This window comes from Cibotium barometz, chromosome 46 (assembly GCF_041138505.1).
Source record: "Cibotium barometz isolate CiBa-2024 chromosome 46, ASM4113850v1, whole genome shotgun sequence".
Taxonomy (NCBI): Eukaryota; Viridiplantae; Streptophyta; class Polypodiopsida; order Cyatheales; family Cibotiaceae; genus Cibotium; species Cibotium barometz.
Window position 1 is genome coordinate 2,123,720 of NC_141091.1, and position 19,571 is coordinate 2,143,290.

The 19,571-nt window shown below is 40.0% G+C and overlaps 1 protein-coding gene across 1 annotated transcript; it reads left to right on the forward strand.

Annotated features, from left to right (window-relative positions):
• The first annotated feature begins 14,190 nt into the window (after positions 1–14,190).
• On the forward strand, positions 14,191–17,056 carry LOC147611800 (uncharacterized). Its single transcript, XM_086783639.1, has one exon. It carries the CDS (start codon positions 15,202–15,204, stop codon positions 16,933–16,935), a length of 1,734 nt encoding a protein of 577 aa, XP_086639765.1. The 5' UTR covers positions 14,191–15,201; the 3' UTR covers positions 16,936–17,056.
• Positions 17,057–19,571: the final 2,515 nt, after the last annotated feature.

A 19,571-nucleotide genomic window follows, 5' to 3' on the forward strand; every position in this document is an offset into this window, starting at 1 on the left:
AATTTATTTTAATCCAAAAGTGTTATTCTCATCAATTTTAATTTTATGCATAGAAAGATGCATAAAGAAATCTATTTTTAGTTCAAAAGAGTTATTTTCGTCAATTTTGATTTTATGCATAGGAAGATGCATAAAAGATTGATTTTTAATTCAAAAGTGTCATTCTCATTTAAAATGAATTTATGCATAGGAAGATGCATAAAAGATTGATTTTTATTTCGAAAGTGTTATTCTTCTTAAAATGGAATTTATGCATAAATAGAAGCGAAGAAATCTTATATCAAAAATGAGAATTCTCTTGTATTCTATAAATAGATATAAGGATGTGAAACGAATCAGATAGATGAAAATGAACGATGAATAGATGGAGATGTATGTATGTGAAAGAATGGATGTAGTTATATGTATGTGAAAGAAATGATGTAGATATGGATGTATGTGAATGTGAATGAGGATGTGGAAATAAGAGTATGGATGCATGGATATGGATGTGAAGGTATGAATGTGGATGTGAAAATGGAAGTATGGATGTGGATGTGGATGTGGATGTGGATGTATGAATGTGGATGTAGATGTGGATGTGTGAATGTGAATGTGGATGTGAATGTATGAATGTGAATGGGGATGTGAATGTATGAAGGTGGATGTGAAAATGGATGTATGGATGTGGAAGTGGATGTGGATGTGAATGTATGAATGTGGATGTGAAAATGGATGTATGGATGTGGATGTGGAAATGGATGTATGGATGTGGATGTGGATGTAGAATGTGGATGTGGATGTGGATATATGAATGCGAATATGTATGTGAATGGATATGAAGTCGATATGAACGAATGGATGAGATGAGATGTCAAGTGAATCAGAATGTGAAATGAATAATATAATATGTGAACGAATGAGATGTAATGAGAAATGGATGTGATGAGACGTAATGTAAATTAAGAAAGATAGGAATGGATGTTATGAGAAGTGAATGAATCTGATGAGATGGGATGGAAAATGATGTATCTGGTCAAGAATGGATTCACTTATGAATTGGGTTTGGGTTAAGTAATATGGATTGGTGTGGAACAAACTGGAAAGATGTGAATTCATTATAGAAACTGTATTTGTGATTTGTTTGTAAATGACTGTTTTATGTCAAGAATGCTGGGGAAGCACTTTGACTATCTTGAGAATGTGGTCGTGAAGACTTACCTGATAAAGTTGCAACTGCTGTATGGAGAGTCAATGGAGGACGTCTCGTGTAGCAAGGTCGGCCGAGGTCTTGACCAGCCTCGGTTCGATTTAAATGGCGAGCTTCCGGTACGGTGGATGAGGGGGCCTATGAGTGAAGCGCTAGGTGACCTGCGAAGGATCCTAGAGGGTGTTGACCATACGGTGCTTGGGCTCTGGGTCACCGAAGATACCCACACGTGCGTCGTGAAAGATATTGGAATAAGGAGTAAGAGTTGTTTTCTGAAACCGGGCATGGATCTGGTTGATTGACCTTGCTGGTCCTCAACGGATGAGTCCATGGCTCTTTTATATGGATCTATTGGTTGATCTTGCTGATCTTCAACGGAGATTCCATCTTGATTTTTATAAGTGATTATATTGCCAAGTACTATGAGCTAGGAACTACTGAAAAGGCCCCTGAGTGAACAGGTGGTGAGCGTTCTGGTTGCCAATGATGCCATAGATACTCTGATGAAGGAATGATTGGAAATTAAGATTCAACCGGATATTTTGGAGGATTGTGATCAGTGATACTATGGTTTTATTAAATGATTGTTTTAAAGATGAGTGAATTTGTGAAAAAGGCAATTTCATATTGGGTGTGTAAGTGGTGTGACTAGTTTTATGTTTGCATGAACATCCGGCTAGGGGGCCTGGGAACTCTTTTCCCTGGTACCCGAGACAAAACCTAACCAAATTCCTAATTGGATCCCATCACTACAGTGGTTGTGGGCGGTTGGCTAACCCATGGGACTGGATGGGGTTAGGCTGGACTGATGGATCCGTAAATCGAGACTCAATTTCTGTTTAGTTCGATAGATGAAGTAAATCCCGGACAAAAATTATTCTATGGAAAAGAATCAACGGCTGTGTCTCTCAATGAGGAAAAAAGCGTTGATCTCTATGATCCAAGTACAGTCTTTTTCCCTGATCTGACTATGGGACTTACATGTTCGGTCAGATGAGCTCAGTTAGTTAAGGCTTTTGACTACGTTAGGGAAAAGTTATCCTGGTGGAATCGCCCATGCTTTCTGGGCAAGAGAAGTTTTTCCGAGTTCGGTTTGGAAGAATCGAGGAATTAGTCACCTGTCCGGATATCCGTGGGCGAGGCCCCGAGTGTGGGACCCTGCCGTGCGCAAGATGTGCTACTTCCGCTGCTAGCACCCCGAATCCGTTGCGCGGTGGGGACAGGGATCTCACAGTTGGTATCAGAGCCATTTGGCTAATGAGGATCAACGGAGAAGCCAAAAATGTTAAAAATCTATCAAGAGGTACTAAAAGGTTGTAATTGTGTGATAAAATTCATACAATTTGCTATTCAAACTGAAATTCGTAATTTGGTAATTGGGTCTTTAGATGTGGAAGTACCGCAATTGTATGGAAATCTTGACTTGCTTGAGGCCTAGACATGATAGTATTTACCTTATAATTCCAAGGACCGTGACTACCCGTATATATCGAGGGTATAACTGCAGCTCTTTACTGGCAGTATATACGAGTAAATCTAAGACTTGAAATTATAAGCATTAATGCTATCTAGATGATGAATTCGAGTGTGGTTGATATGATTTTTAAATTCTGGTTGAGAACTGATGAGTTGATTTGGATTCTGATTGATAATAAAAAATAAAAAAAATAAATAAAATAAATATAATTGATGATTCTTGAAATTTGGTTGAAATGTAATAAGCTGAGCGAAACCACAATGTGGATGAATGTGACGAGTCCCTGTGATGATGTTCTTAAATGGAATGATGTTAATGACTTCAGCCAATCACTATGAGATTAGTGGATTGTGCTGGCAGATTGCTACTGTTAACTTTTGATCAGTGGATCAAGTTAAGGGATGATAAATTAAAAATCTGAAAAATTGAAATCCCCATGGAGGATTGTTTAGATAGAAGAATTCAGTCTGATGGACCATTATTGTGTTAAAGATATGAATGAGATAATTCTGAATGAATTGTTAACTAATAATACATTCTATATGAGTATCTTTATCCCTTGACTCCCTTGACTCTGTGGGGAGCCGAGAACCGCGGAATCAGTTGAATCAAAAATCAGATTGAATCATAAATAAAGAGACTTAACAAGAATTTTCGTATTGATAGGAACATGGATCGAGGTCGTCGTGGTAGAAATGTTAACCCACAACTCGATAAAGAAGAGCTCGACCAGGATGTTCGTAAAACTCTTCATAGTTCGCAGCCTGGACCTTTCAAGGGTGAAGGGGAAAACTTGGGCGAGGCTGTGGAGAAGTGGATCGAATCAATGGAAGAATACTTCGATGTCACCGGGTACACTAAGAAGAGCAAAATGGCTCTTGCAAGGCTAAAGATAGTGGAGACAGCTAGAGTGGCATGGTGAAACCACTGCGAGACAAATCATCTCGACCGAAATACCCAAACCTGGACCGATCTCAAGGCTTACCTCAGAAAGAGGTTTTGTCCCCCAGGCTTTCTTGAAACTAAGATGAATGAGTTCTTGGAACTAAAGCAAGAAAACCGGACAATTGAAGAGTACCATCAGGCTTTTGCACTTCTCCTTAAATATTCCCCTCAATTGGATGAAGAGTAGCTGATGGCCAGGTTCATTCGGGGAATGAACGAGCCATTAGATACTTTAGTCAAGAATGCCAAACCTATTTCCATGGCCGCCGAAGCAGCTCGGGATGGCGAAGGATTTCGCCAAAACCTTTGATGTCAACGTCTCGCCAAAGCCAGCACCATCACCTTTCAAAAGGTTTTTATTCCCAGAAGGTGATTCCAACCTTCCTCCGCCTAAGAGATATCAGGGTCAAACCCAGGATATGGGAAATTCAAGAATGGAAGAAATGTCCTTTTCCCGAAACTCAATTCCTTGGATTTCAACTTCAGAAGTTCCACCCTTGAACAAGAGAGTGAAATGTTATAACTGTCAAGGATTTGGACATCGCAGTATGGATTGCCCAACTCCTTTTGGATCAAGGTTTTCAGGGCAGGGAAATCAGGGATCAAGATTCCAGACTCCAGTCCCTTCCTTCGAGAACCTTCCTTCGAGAGTAATCACGGTTCTATCCGCCAAAATCAGGGAAATCCCAGAGGTAGACCCTCTATCCAACCTGCAGTTTCAACCCAAAGTAATGCAAGACCTCCAACTTAGAATAGGGGAAGTCAAAGAGAGTTGTTCCCAAATCGGTCGTCCACTTCCAAGGCAGTAACGCTGGAAGTGATTGAAGAAGAAGAAGAAGATGAAAGAGATCATACTCCACCATCAAGATGAGGACATCTCGCATTTTTTAAGTGGGGTAGAATGTAAGATTCCTCCCCTAGCCTCTCAGGATGTCCAGTATCTTCCCATGTAATCAAATCCCTCTTCAGAAATATAAAAGATCTTGTTTCTACCAGTTTTGGCTTAGAGGGAGAAAATGTTCTAGAAAGAGAATATTCAGATTTTAAATATTTTTGGATAGAAAAATACCTCATCTTATTAAAATAAGTTCCCCTGAAACAGAAGTTCAAAAAGATTTTCAGAAGGTGCATTAGAAATTAAGTATAATCTGTTCAAGAGGCATTATCCTGGGGGGGTGAAGATTTTTTCAAAATTTTAAATTAAGGTTTCTATGGACCAATGAGATTCATCCAAATGTAGGGAGGAGATAAATGAAGAAATAAAAGAAAAATTTTCCAAAAATGAGTAAATACTCACATAAGATGAAGAGTTGACTAAGGACAAGGTTAATAGTTAAAAAAGGGAGATATTTAGAAGTAATGATGTATTTTTGACACCTCTGCATGGGGGAATTCCCCTCATGAAGGAGGTGCCTATTTCACATGCTTGAATGAGTTTTAAACTCCCAAATAATGAGATATTTTCATCTCTCCTGTTTCAACTAGATTCAAAAAGTGAGCAAAACTGACCTAAAAATGGTCAAAAATTGACCAAACTGATTTGGAAAATTCTAGAATCAGTTTGCTTGGTTAGAGACTCAATTTTTCCTATAAATAGAATCCCTCCCCTTTGTTGAAACTTAATAGTGTTTTTGCACTGTTACCCTGCCTCTCCCAAGTGCCAAAAACAATGAATTTTACTCATAATTCATTAGTTTTTGACCTTCCCTCTTCCAAAAGATTGGTGGCCACTCTTGTCTCAAACAAGAGTTGAACCCTCAAACCATCAAGCCAAAGGAAAGCTCTCAAATTCATTTAGTAAGTTGGTGATTCTTCTCTTTTTTATTTATTTTATGGTTTTTATGATTTTTTATGCTTTTTGTCTTCTCTAAAATCGCAAGTGATGTTATGCCTCATTACAAAAGGCATTCCCCTCTCTTCTCTAGTAAATCCAACCATTCATTATCCTAGGTGAATGATTAATGAATAAACTCAAGTTTTTCTTAATGTTTCTCTTAAATAAGTAGAAAAATGTTACTTTATAATGATTTAAATACTCTTGATGCATTTCTAATTAATTTTAGAGACTTAAAATTGAAAAATGGTCAGCCATACAAAGGAGGTTATGGTAAAATTTTTAAAAATTTAGAAATAAGTATTATCTTTCATTATTCTAAAAGAGTAATCCTTATGAATTCTATATTCTAATCATTTTCATGCATAGAAGATGCATTTTGATTATTTGTATAAAAGAAATTTAGTTTTATTATAAAAGTATTACTTTCATTATTATTCAATTTTATGCATAAAAGTATGCATAAAAGATTATTGTTTTTATTATAAAAGTGTTACTTTTATCATATTTGATTTTCATGCATAGAGGTATGCATAAAAGATTAATATTTTATTATAAAAGTGTTACTTTCATCATATTTGACTTTCATGCATAGAGGTATGCATAAAAGATTATTATTTTATTGTAAAAGTGTTACTTTCATCATATTTGATTTTCATGCATAGAGGTATGCATAAAAGATTAATATTTTATTGTAAAAGTGTTACTTTCATCATATTTGATTTTCATGCATAGAGGTATGCATAAAAGATTAATATTTTATTGTAAAAGTGTTACTTTCATCATATTTGATTTTCATGCATAGAGGTATGCATAAAAGATTATTATTTTCATTGTAAAAGTGTTACTTTTATCATATTTGATTTTCATGCATAGAGGTATGCATAAAAGATTAATATTTTATTGTAAAAGTGTTACTTTTATCATATTTGATTTTCATGCATAGAGGTATGCATAAAAGATTATTTTTTTAATTGTAAAAGTGTTACTTTTATCATATTTGATTTTCATGCATAGAGGTATGTATAAAAGATTATTATTTTATTGTAAAAGTGTTACTTTTATCATATTTGATTTTTATGCATAAATGGGTGCATAAAAGATATTTTTATATTAAAAGTGTGATTTTCATCATAAATGATTTTATGCTTAAATTAGATGCATAAGAGAAATTCTTTATTCTAAAAGTGTAGTTCCTACTAAATTGGATTTATGAATGGAAAGATGCATAAAGAATTTATTTTAATCCAAAAGTGTTATTCTCATCAATTTTAATTTTATGCATAGAAAGATGCATAAAGAAATCTATTTTTAGTTCAAAAGAGTTATTTTCGTCAATTTTGATTTTATGCATAGGAAGATGCATAAAAGATTGATTTTTAATTCAAAAGTGTCATTCTCATTTAAAATGAATTTATGCATAGGAAGATGCATAAAAGATTGATTTTTATTTTGAAAGTGTTATTCTCCTTAAAATGGAATTTATGCATAAATAGAAGCGTAAAGAAATCTTATATCAAAAATGAGACTTCTCTTGTATTCTCTATAAATAGATATGAGGATGTGAAACGAATCAGATATGAAAATGAACGATGAATAGATGGAGATGTATGTATGTGAAAGAATGGATGTAGTTATATGTATGTGAAAGAAATGATGTAGATATGGATGTATGTGAATGTGAATGAGGATGTGGAAATGGAAGTATGGATGTGGATGTAAAGGTATGAATGTGGATGTGGAAATGGAAGTATGGATGTGGATGTGGATGTAGATGTGGATGTATGAATGTGAATGTGGATGTGAATGTATGAATGTGAATGGGGATGTGAATGTATGAAGGTGGATGTGGATGTATGAATGTGAATGTGGATGTGAATGTATGAATGTGGATGTGAAAATGGATGTATGGATGTGGATGTGGAAATGGATGTATGGATGTGGATGTGGAAATGGATGTATGGATGTGGATGTGGATGTGGATATATGAATGCGAATATGTATGTGAATGGATATGAAGTCGATATGAACGAATGGATGAGATGAGATGTCAAGTGAATCAGAATGTGAAATGAATAATATAATATGTGAACGAATGAGATGTAATGAGAATATGATGTGATGAGACGTAATGTAAATTAAGAAAGATAGGAATGGATGTTATGAGAAGTGAATGAATCTGATGAGATGGGATGGAAAATGATGTATCTGGTCAAGAATAGATTCACTTATGAATTGGGTTTGGGTTAAGTAATATGGATTGATGTGGAACAAACTGGAAAGATGTGAATTCATTATAGAAACTGTATTTGTGATCTGTTTGTAAATGACTGTTTTATGTCAAGAATGCTGGGGAAGCACTTTGCCTATCTTGAGAATGTGGTCGTGAAGACCTACCTGATAAAGTTGCAACTGCTGTACGGAGAGTCAATGGAGGACGTCTCGCGTAGCAAGGTCGACCGAGGTCTTGACCAGCCTCGGTTCGATTTAAATGGTGAGCTTCCGGTACGGTGGATGAGGGGGCCTATGAGTGAAGCGCTAGGTGACCTGCGAAGGATCCTAGAGGGTGCTAACCATACGGTGCTCGGGCTCTGGGTCGTCGAAGATACCCACACGTGCGTCGTGGAAGATATTGGAATAAGGAGTAAGAGTTGTTTTCTGAAACCGGGCATGGATCTGGTTGATTGACCTTGCTGGTCCTCAACGAATGAGTCCATGGCTCTTTTATATGGATTTGTTAGTTGATCTTGCTGATCTTCAACGGAGATTCCATCTTGATTTTTATAAGTGATTATATTGCCGAGTACTATGAGCTAGGAACTATTGAAAAGGCCCTTGAGTGAACAGGTGGTGAGCGTTCTGGTTGCCAATGATGCCATAGATACTCTGATGAAGGAATGATTGGAAATTAAGATTCAACCGGATATTTTGGAGGATTGTGATCAGTGATACTATGGTTTCATTAAATGATTGTTTTAAAGATGAGTGAATTTGTGAAAAAGGCAATTTCATATTGGGTGTGTAAGTGGTGTGACTAGTTTTATGTTTGCATGAACATCTGGCTAGGGGGCCTGGGAACTCTTTTCCCTGGCACCCGGGACAAAACCTAACCAAATTCCTAATTGGATCCCATCACTACAGTGGTTGGGCGGTTGGCTAACCCATGGGACTGGATGGGGTTAGGCTGGACTGATGGATCCGTAAATCGAGACTCAATTTCTGTTTAGTTCGATAGATGAAGTAAATCCCGGACAAAAATTGTTCTATGGAAAAGAATCAACGGCTGTGCCTCTCAATGAGGAAAAAAGCGTTGATCTCTATGATCCAAGTACAGTCTTTTTCCCTGATCTGACTATGGGACTTACAGGTTCGGTCAAATGAGCTCAGTTAGTTAAGGCTTCTGACTACGTTAGGGAAAAGTTATCCTGGTGGAATCGCCCGTGCTTTCCGGGCAAGAGAAGTTTTTCTGAGTTCGGTTTGGAAGAATCGAGAAATTAGTCACCTGTCCGGATATCCGTAGGCGAGGCCCGGAGTGTGGGACCCTGCACCGCGCAAGATGTGCTACTTCCGCTGCTGGCACCCCGAATCCGTTGCCCGGTGGGGACAGGGATCTCACGGGTTTCAAGGATACAGGTCACCCGGAGTATGTATGTAAGCTTCGTAAGGCTTTGTATGGGCTGAATCAAGCTCCAAGAGCATGGCATGACAAGATTGCTGAGTATCTTGTCACTATTGGTTTTCATATGGTAGATGCAGATCACTCCTTGTATGTGTGCAAGAGTGATAAGGGTATTGCGATCATTACCATCTATGTATGTGGTCTTATTGTTGGGGGGTGACAACTTGGATGAGATTGAGCATGTGAAAAGTCTTCTCAAAAAGGAAGATTGAGATGAAGGAATTGGGAGATTTGCGCTACTTTTTGGGAATTGAGTTCATTCGCACACCTGATGGTATTTGGTTGTCATAGAGACACTATGTATTGGACATGTTGTCCAAGTATGTGATGGCTGATTGTAAGTCAATCTCAGTGCCATTAGATCAAAATGGCAAGATTAATGCGGATGCAGGTTATGTGTTGGAGGATCCCACTATGTACAGGAAGATTGTGGGGAGTTTAATCTATGTCACGATCAATAGGCCAGATTTGAGTTACACTGTTGGCTTAGAGAGAAAATTTATGTAGGTTCCATGTAAATGTGCGATGCACACTTCGATATTTAAGGGCCATTGTTGATTATGCATTGTTATGCAGTAGGTGTACCATTGAAGCAATATGGGCACACAAATGCAAATTGGGCAAGTAGTAGCATCTCAGACAGGAGATCTACTAGTGGATTTATGTTTTCATTGGGGAGTACTGCTGTGACATGGAGCAGCAAGAAGCAGGACACTGTTACCTTGCCGAGTACAGAGGTAGAGTATAGAGGAGCTACAGTGGCAGTATGTGAGGTAGTGTAAGGTTCCCCCCTTCTAAAATAGGAGAAACACTTAAGATAGTCCACTAAGTCTTAACTTGGAGAAAGTTTCCTATTTATCGACACCTTAACCATGTAGAGATTCAAGGATACGATTCATAGGTAAGACCTAGTCCTATCCCGCAAGGGACGCGTGATCTTCTAAAAGTCAAATCACCCATAGGGTAATTTATCATAAATTGGGCAACTACTAGACTTGATTTCTAGAGGCAACGCTTTTTTCCTCATCCATGCAAGGCACAACCGCTGACCTAGTCTTCTAGAATAGAGTTGCCCAAGAACCTAATTGTCTAGCGTAGGGCTTTCACTTAATCTGTTGGAAAGCTACCCGACTAATCGGGTCCACCCGTCTGTAGGATGGTGCCATCGGGGCATTCCATCCTCCCACTTTCCACCCTACTCACGCGTCAATTTGTTTTCTAATTAATCCTACCACACTGTTTGACATAAATAAACACGTTCCTTAATTAAAGCCCTTTTCACAAGGTTTGTTAAGATAGCCTTTTTACACAATACAATCATGCCAAAGACAAGATTTATATATAAAAAGTTTATACATGAAACGATCAAGTCAAGGTGAGTGCACCCTAGATGGAAAAGGTGGCCAATGGTTTAGGTCCTTGAAGATAGAAGATAAGGCCACCTTCGAAGCCTTAAAAGTGGCTTTCAAAGTTGGATACTCCCATCAAGTTGCAGTTACACAACGTCAAACAAAAGGATGGCAAAACCATTTGAGACTACATCAACAGGGTAAGGAATCTCCACTCTCGTTGTAGTGCCAAAGACAAGTTCTCTCGCGAAAGGCTAATTGGGAGATTTGTGGAAGGCCTAGATGACATACCCTTACATAATTCTTTGTAGGCCTTGGCCCATACCTCCTTCAAGCAATGCTGCAGAAGTGCTATGGACTTTGAGGATAACTTCAAGGGAATGTGTTCCCGAGAACTGCATGAGGGTACATCTGAGGCCTCCTTCAAAACAATCAGCACCAGATCTGAGGGAAAAAGCAAGGAATGGTTATCTAGGCATACCCACATTGATATGACTATTATAATAATACTAATGTATAGAACATTGCAATAGTTAGCTGGGTGTGCATATGTAGAGTTGCGCATGATGAGGATCTATAGCTGGAATGTGTTCCCAAGAACTGCATGAGGGTACATATGAGGCCTCCTTCAAAACAATCAGCACCAGATCTGAGGGAAAAACCAAGGAATGGTTATCTAGGCATACCCACATTGATATGACTATTATAATAATACTAATGTATAGAACATTGCAATAGTTAGCTGGGTGTGCATATGTAGAGTTGCGCATGATGAGGATCTATAGCTGGTAGCTCACAACCAGATTTTAGTCATTCCCAGTCAATTCTCTCTCTCTCTCTCTCTCTCTCTCTCTCTAAGAAAGTACGGTTATAAATATTTCATTTTTTGCATTGGTTGCACGATGAAGCCCTTGTAGCCTTGAATTGAGCAAGGATTATACAAGAAGAAGAAAGGATTTTTAAAGACTTTGGAATTTTACATAGACTTACCAATGTGTATAAGATATGATTTGGTGCACATTTTGTCTCATGAAACTTACAATATAAAGTTTTCAAAAACTTTAGTTTAAAGAGCACCTAAAAGGTTTGATTATAAATTAAGAAAGGGTAAAGAGGTTTCTCTTATATAATAATTATCTTGCTAAGCATGTTTCTTAAAATGTTATACCATCCTTAAAGTCATAAAGAGGTTTCTCTCATACAATATTATCTTGTTGTTAAGCATGTTCTTAAAATGATATACCATCCTTGGAGTCATAAGCATTATCCTTTTTCCTTTTTCCTCGCTTTCTATCAAATGTGATCAAAAATAAATTTTCCACATATAATACTAGTAAAGTGTGAAAAGCGGTAGCATATATGTTGGTTTGATGGCCATTTTTAAGAAGTAAAAGAGTAAGGGTAAACAAAAGTAGTGGGATAATTTCAAATTTTTTTATTATTTTATGTGTACAAACAATTGAATATCATGTGGATTTCTTTATGTAACACTTCATGCCTTTTATTATCACACTGACCTTAGATGGTGCAAAACCAAATCAAAGCCAATTGAATAACTTCTGAGTGCATGATGTGTGTAAGAGAATTAAGTGGTGTGGTGTCGACATCTTAATCTTTTGTGTTCAATGAAGAAAAGATGACTTTATGCTATGCATGTCTATTATTTAGACATATATAAATACTAATGTCAATAATTGCATGTAGATGTATCAACCACATGTAGGATAGACTTACCTAGTATAAACCGAAGAAGTTCCTGGATGGCCCACACATGGTTAGCCATGGTGAACACGGGTCTTAAATGTTGTTAAACTGGTATGAATGTAACCTTAGATATTGATAAACTGTAAAAGGTAATAAATGAGGGGAAAATAAGCCATCCATGCTAACGCATCTTCAACTAAAAGAATGTAATAAAAGGATTATATTTTCTACTAAACTTTTCCCACTCTGAACATTAAGGAGAATGGGTCACAAGATGGTGAGGCTTATAGCAAAACATTTCATGTTTAATTAAACTTATCCCTTAATAATGCCTTGAAGAAACAACCAATTTTTAGCTGAGTCAACCTAGGTTTTAGGAAGAAATGGCCTTTTAAAAAACAACTTATATATTTTCTATTTGAGGTAGGGAAACAACAAATTTTTAGCTGAGTCAACCTAGGTTTTAGGAAGAAATGGCCTTTTAAAAAACAACTTATATATTTTCTATTTGAGGTAGGGAAATCCCACAAAGTGAGATTAAGATGAATTTGAAGCATAAGCATTGGTAAACAATCTTGAAAGCAACATGCATACCCTAAAGGTGAGACATGGCGTACATGGGAAGGGGTGTGGAAACTTGGGAATGTTCTTAATTAAAAATTGATGACGGTATAACTAGATGAGAAGTGTAAACATAGTGGAAAACTATGACACCACCTTTCCAAAAGTAAGAGGCATAGTGCCAAGAGATGGGAATTTGGAAGTGGGTTTGCATTCAAGAACTAGTACTAAGTAGTTGGGAGTGGCGTGGAGGCTACTTCTACTAGAATACTTTCCAAAAGCAACTAAAAAATATTGTGACATTTGTCTATTGAATTTTGAGTATCATGGTGGCCTCAGAGTGAAAGATGGTATGGTAGTAAAGTTTGTTCCCATATGAAGGGGCTTTTATGTATGTAGTAGGGCTACCCACTGGCTCCATTGGTGGGTGTGCACGAGCTTTGATGCATCGCCTACACGCCCTTCATAGGAGGAAGGGAAGGAGATGTGTGGCATCTCTTGCATGCTACTCTCGAATGCCCCCTACATTCTCTATCACTTTCATGCATGGCATGCTTTTGTAACATGTGTGGCATCTCTTGAATGCAGCTTCTCGAATGCCCCTACATTCTCTACCTTATCACTTTCAGACATGGCATGCTTTTGTGACAAACTGCCTGTAATATACCTAATAAAGGCAAGTGATCCTTCTACTATCATGGTTACTTTATTGTTAAAAGACGGATATCCGCCTATTCTCATAACAACTCCTGATTTTACATATGCCCTAGTTATCAATGCTATGTATGAACCTAGGGAGGTTTTTTTTGGGTAATGATCTCCCACATGTACTCCACGTGTAGCAAGCAACACGAGTCTATAAGAGAAGGCAGGCTTGATTTTTTTTTTTATAGACAAGGGTGCCTATCAATAAATTTTTGTTTGAGTGAGTGTAAAACATTGTTTCTCGTATGTTTTTTTTAAATGGGCATGGTTTCATCCAACACACTCTTTATTCCACCCTTCACAAGAGTGGAACTTAGGCGAGGGGTGAGTCAGGATTTGAACTCACGTCCATGGAGACCAATACCCCGGGGTCCAAACGTGGAAACAATTCTAGCCAAGGGCCCACTATGGGCCCACCAATGTGGAGTCGGTTGTTGAAACTTGTAACCCCCATTTCACAGTCGGAATGACGTAAGAAACTGAAAAACTCCAAGCAGGGTTGTATTCAGGCCGGACAGTTTGATTGGTGGGCACGGTTTGCACTCTTCGATTGTTTAACGCCAAAAGCACGGAAAGGGCCACAACACCACCACAACAACTTAACGCGAAACTGTAGCACTTTCAATACTGAGTGAGTACAACACTCCTGAGGCTCTCTACCTCCTCTCTCTCTCTCTCTCTCTTTCTTTTTAAAAATAAAAAATTGGAAATAAAAATGTGTGTGCATTGGCAGCGCTGCTCTTGACTGCAACAAATCTCAGTTTCTGACATTCTGTTGCTGTACATTTCACCCACGTCCGAGGTGGTTTGAGCCCTGTAGGCTCTCTCTCTCTCTCTCTTGCTCGCTTTGCATGTGGTGTGTGTCACTGCCTGTGTGCTCTCCTCTACATTTGGCCGACATACTCGACAAAACTCGTAAAAAAGCCTTCCCCTTCATGTGGACCGCCTAGCCTATGTCAGGTGACGCTAGTAGAATGGAATTTTCTCTTTTGCCAAAGGCTCCCCTAATAGCTGCAGAGCGACTGCCAATCACTGTTTTATACCTAAAAGCTTTGAGCCACCTGCTTCCACCCTATAGCTTGGCCCCCTCCTCGGGTCTCCCCCCCCCTCCTTCCCTTTGCCCGAGCGAATCCACTCGTCCTCCCGTGACATCACCTTCAAGCCCCTTTATTCTCACGGCCTTCTTTATATGCAGCATCGCGCACTCATCACCTTAATCTTGTTTGCTCCTTTCTCTCTTCTTGCTTGCCCTTTCTCTCTCGTTCATCTTCATCCAGAACTCGCCTTGTGTACTATCTTCCCCCACCGCAAGGCAGTCTTGTACATACAGCTCTTGTAACTCAAACCCGCTTGCTTTTGGTCACCGTCTTGCCACTCAATCCCATTTTGTGAGTGCTTTTCTGCCTTGCAGTATGGAAAGGCAACAATTAAAGAGGTGCTTTTTGCAACTTGGTCCTAAGGCTTGTACGTGGGGCAAAATCAGCAAGTACTGACGGTATTACTCTTTAATTTAAATGCTCAGATCAGAGCTTCATGTGATGGCAGCAGCCTGCGCCGGCCATGTGCAAGGCCTTTTGTGATGATCATGATTTCCACGGTGTGCAAACCGGTGGGTGTAAAGGTTTAGGGCCAGCATCAGTCCGTTTACCTCCGAAGGCATCAGGTTCTATGGGAGCTTGATTCTCTGTACAGATTTTGTGCGTCGGGGAGATCGATTGCAGCAAGATCGAGTGGCCGTTGAGAGCGACGTCGACGCACATGAAAAGGGACAGCAGTGTGTGGAGAGGTCATCCTGCAGCTGCTGCAGCAGGGGCCGGGAGCTGCTGGGCGATGACGAGGTCGGCAGACCCCTGCGCCGCCGAGGTAGAAGAACATCAGCTACAGCTGCTAGCGACTGGCCCAGCTCCACCCGTTGAAAATAAAAGCTACGAGGATGATGTGGACGTGAAGGCGACTCGCAGCTTGCGTGGTGGCTGCTGTATCACGTCACCCAAGCGCCCACGGGAGGACCTGGTAGCAGGGTTTGAAGAAGTACATGAAAACCACGTCCAGCTTGCAGCTGCAGTAGAGAAGTCGCAGTCGGAATCGAAGATGGATTGGGTCGATGGTGGCGCTAAAGCCATGGCTAGTGGTGGAGAGAAGCAGCTGAACAGGTGGAATCAGCACCATCATGAAGACGAGGACGCATACGTAGATCAAGAAGAAGAAGAAGAAGAAGAAGAAGATGAAGAGGAATGCGAATCCGACTCGGCTGCAGGAATATCCCACCTCATCCCCTCCGGAGCTCGTGGATTTGCTACAACATCCACCCCTGCTCGTAGTGAGATGTCTATCTGCACGTCCATGAGGCTCCAAGATGCAGTTGGAGGGCGCGGGCTCCTGCTGCAGCCCACCAGAGACTTCCTTGGCTCCGGATGCGAGTCAGCAGCTGAGGGCGATTCGCCAAGCCCGCCTCCTGTGACAGAATTAGAGATGGCCAGCAGCAGAAAGGCCATCGTCGGGGGAGATTTGACTCTCAAGCTCTTTGGGTTCGAGGTGGTAAAGGGTGGCGATGCACCAGGTTCAGCAAGGGATCGTCAACAGCAACAGCATGAGCAAGAAGAGAATAAGGGATTTGCCAAGGCAGACATGCACGAGATGACAGAAGTCCAACAAACACTAGCCCACGAGGCCGAGACGGTCGAAGCCCAGCTGTCTCAGTTTTTCGAAAGGCCTAGAGAGAAAGAGGGTCACGTTCTCGACATTGAGAAGGAAGTGGAGGAGGAAGAGGAGGAGGAGAGAGTTTTGATGGATGAGGATGATGCCGCCGTGGCGGCTTGCGGCACCGGCGAGGTCGAAGGAGGTGCGGCGGCCGAACACGGCCGCAAGTTCGAGTGCCACTTCTGCTTTCGCGAGTTTTCGAGCTCGCAAGCGCTGGGCGGTCACCAGAACGCTCATAAGAGGGAGCGGCAGCAGGCCAAGAGGGCGCAGATGGAAGCCAACCGGACGGCGGCCCAGAAGGCGGCAGCCGCAATGGCAGCTGCTGCGGGGGGATGCCGTCAGTTCTATTACAGCCCGAACAGGCTGTCCGCCTCCACTTTCGTGGCGCCGCACTCCGCCCGAGCAGCCAACGCGTTCTCTTTCCCGCCTTCCTTTGGGCAGCGCCACCATCATGCCGCCTCTCGCGCCGCCCCTTGGGTCTATCCCCCCTTTTCAGCCTCATCCTTTCCGGCCTCCTCCTTCAAGGACCACCTCGACAACCCCTTCTCCCATTCCGCTGCCTTTTCCGCCTTCCACGCCACCAGCACCCCTCGATTGCCCCGCTCCCCAGCCGCTGCTTTCTTCCCGGCCACCCCTGACCCCTCCTTGCCGCCGCTAGCATGGCCCTCGGTTCTTCCCTATCTCGATCGGGAAGATGGCGACACTTTCCACACCTTCCACCACCATGATAATATTAATGCTCCTCCACCTCCCGACGACCACTCTTTGGACCTCAAGCTTGGGTTTGCTTAGATCCCCTCCATGCCTACACCTTGTTATAACTCATCTTCTACAAATATCACACTGAAATATCATGGTTGTGAGAGCGTATGTTAGCTCATATTTAACACGTATTAAATTTCGACTATGTATGTACATGAATTGTATGTGGTAGACATGTTGGTGATTTATACTGTATCGCATGATGATAAGCTTCATGGAAACCCGATTAGGCAGGCCAATGTAGTAGTAGGTTTCAGAATTCAAGTTGAATTCTCAAGCCTTCCCTCTATAAGACGGTCAAGCAGGCAATATTTTTGGGACATACTATGTTTCAAACCTTCCACATGATTTATTTTCATGTACTTTTACATCACGATTTTTACATGCACTTTTACATTGAGATTCAAGTATTTGTGGATGAAATTGTGACTAAAAGTACATCGAGATATCTATACACTTAAGAATTTGAAGAGATATAATTTTAGAAGGGAAATTAAGGCACAAGTGCACTCCAGACACTCTCCATGCACACCCCTCACATTGCATATGTGCTTTACATTATCGAGCTCCCTATCCAACTAAGCTTTTTATTTCCAGTACAAAAGGCATGCATTTCTTAAACTCTTCATATGGATAAAGTGTATCAATAATGTGATGTTCATGTTGACAAGTTTTTTTAATCTTCTTTGTGAAGGCTAAGCATTGTCTAGTCCTAGTCAATAAAAAATCTTTTTTTTATTAGTTAGTGAATGTGCTTCTTTGGTTCTAGCTAGGGTTGGGATCTTTCATTTAGGTAAGAATGAAATCTCCCTTAAAATTTTTCAAGGGTACGAAAGTGATGAAGTGGAAGTAGGGTTGCTACTAGGAAGCCCTTGAGGGATATGTAAACTTACCAGGTGGGTTCAAAATGATGGGATAGCATTTTATGAGTGAGAAAACCCATGGCTTGGAAAGTAGCACATTTTTATGGTCAGGACATCCCCCAGTCCCTCCTTTCATGATCTCTCTCTCTTGCCATTTTGCGATTAGTAATTCATTTGATACCCTTGTAATTTGCCTCAATTTAGCATTGTTGTGCATGGCATAATTGAAAGATTTGTTTTAAATGAAGATATAAACTCATAAAAACTTTAGCTTATAACATAGATAAACTTAGATTCTTATTAGTTTCAGTCAATAAAATATCATGGTAAAAATTTTTTTGACATATTTGTGGATTATAACTTTCACGTTCATTCAAAAAGTGCTCCATCTTGATTCAAGATGGAGTAATCAATGTTTGATAGTTCCTAGATCTTCCATCACTTAAACCAAATTATAATTTTTATATTTAAGAACCCTATGATGCCTCCTTCCTAGATTTCAAGATCTCGTCTAGATTTAAAGTTTGTGGCTGATGTTTGAATCTTATTTTCCAATAGCCATTGAGATCAATTGAGGGTTTAGTATTTAGCTTAGATCATATTCTTTCTCAAATATTGTATGTCACAAACATCTCATGACTCTAGCCACGTCATTTAATACAATGGTTATTAACAACCTCCAAAGTGGTGCATAATCACAACCTTAGGAGGCTTAGCCACATCCTTAGGGGGTGTGGGGAGCGTGTCTATAAACCTCAACTCGATGAATTATGTACCCCTTCTATATACATCTTTTCACCTTTCAATTTGAAAAACCCCTTCTGTATGTAAATTTTTTGTAACCTTATAAGAAAAAAAAAACCCATTCTGTGGAATTGTTGTGCGATCTTACATATTTTTCAGTGGCTTGTTTCCACGTTTGACAATGCTTCCTACATGGAAAACATGGGATCTTTTACGATGTCTTCTCAACGGAAGATTTGGGGAGCGTATGCCAATTACTCCCCAAGACTTGGATAGTTGGGGGCCTGTGTGGAGACAAGTCAATGATGCTTTGAAGTAGAACTACCTAAAGAGTGGGAAGATTTGAAAGGTATGGAGTTCCTTATTTTGGATGTAAATCACCGCTACAAGACATGGATGAAAAGAGTGAAAGATGGTTAGTATTTACCCATGTACCTCTCTTTTTTGAGTTTGTAGTTTCAAGTGAACCTAAACATTGTGTTTATTTTTGTGTTATGCATGGTCTGATCGAATTGATTATCGTGTGTAGGTTCGATGTATCTTTCTCAATTGTGAGAAAAAAAAGGAAGGAGAGCTCTTGCTAGCTCTAGATTCTACAAACCTTCCTCTCCATACCTCTTTTTATTCTTCAGGATACAAGGGGAGATCCATCTCTATCGTGTTGGATGTGCATCGCTCCATGTACATCCCTTCCTTTTAACACTTCTTCATCTTGTCTTTGTTTTCTCTTTTTGTATCCCATATTCACACATCAAGTGATCATTTTCTTGTTTTTATAAGAAGGTTATTGGGGACTCGTGATGGCATAGCCGCATGATATAGATGTGCCACTAGTGAGAGAATGTAGTGAGAGAGTGGTGATTGCACTAAGTGAATGTTGTAGGAGTGCCACATTATAGCACACAGCTATACACCTATCCATATACATGGTTGTATCCACATGTATGGCCGTGTACTATTACAAAATTCTAGAGGCATATCCAAGAGTAGAATTTCCATAGACACCCGAGAGAAAATGTGTGTTGGTTTGTGTTAAACTGTAATAGAGGTGGCCAAGAG

Coding starts and splice junctions, on each gene's coding strand:
- LOC147611800 (XM_086783639.1), top strand. CDS start 15,202: ATGAAAAGGGACAGCAGTGTGTGGAGAGGTCATCCTGCAGCTGCTGCA.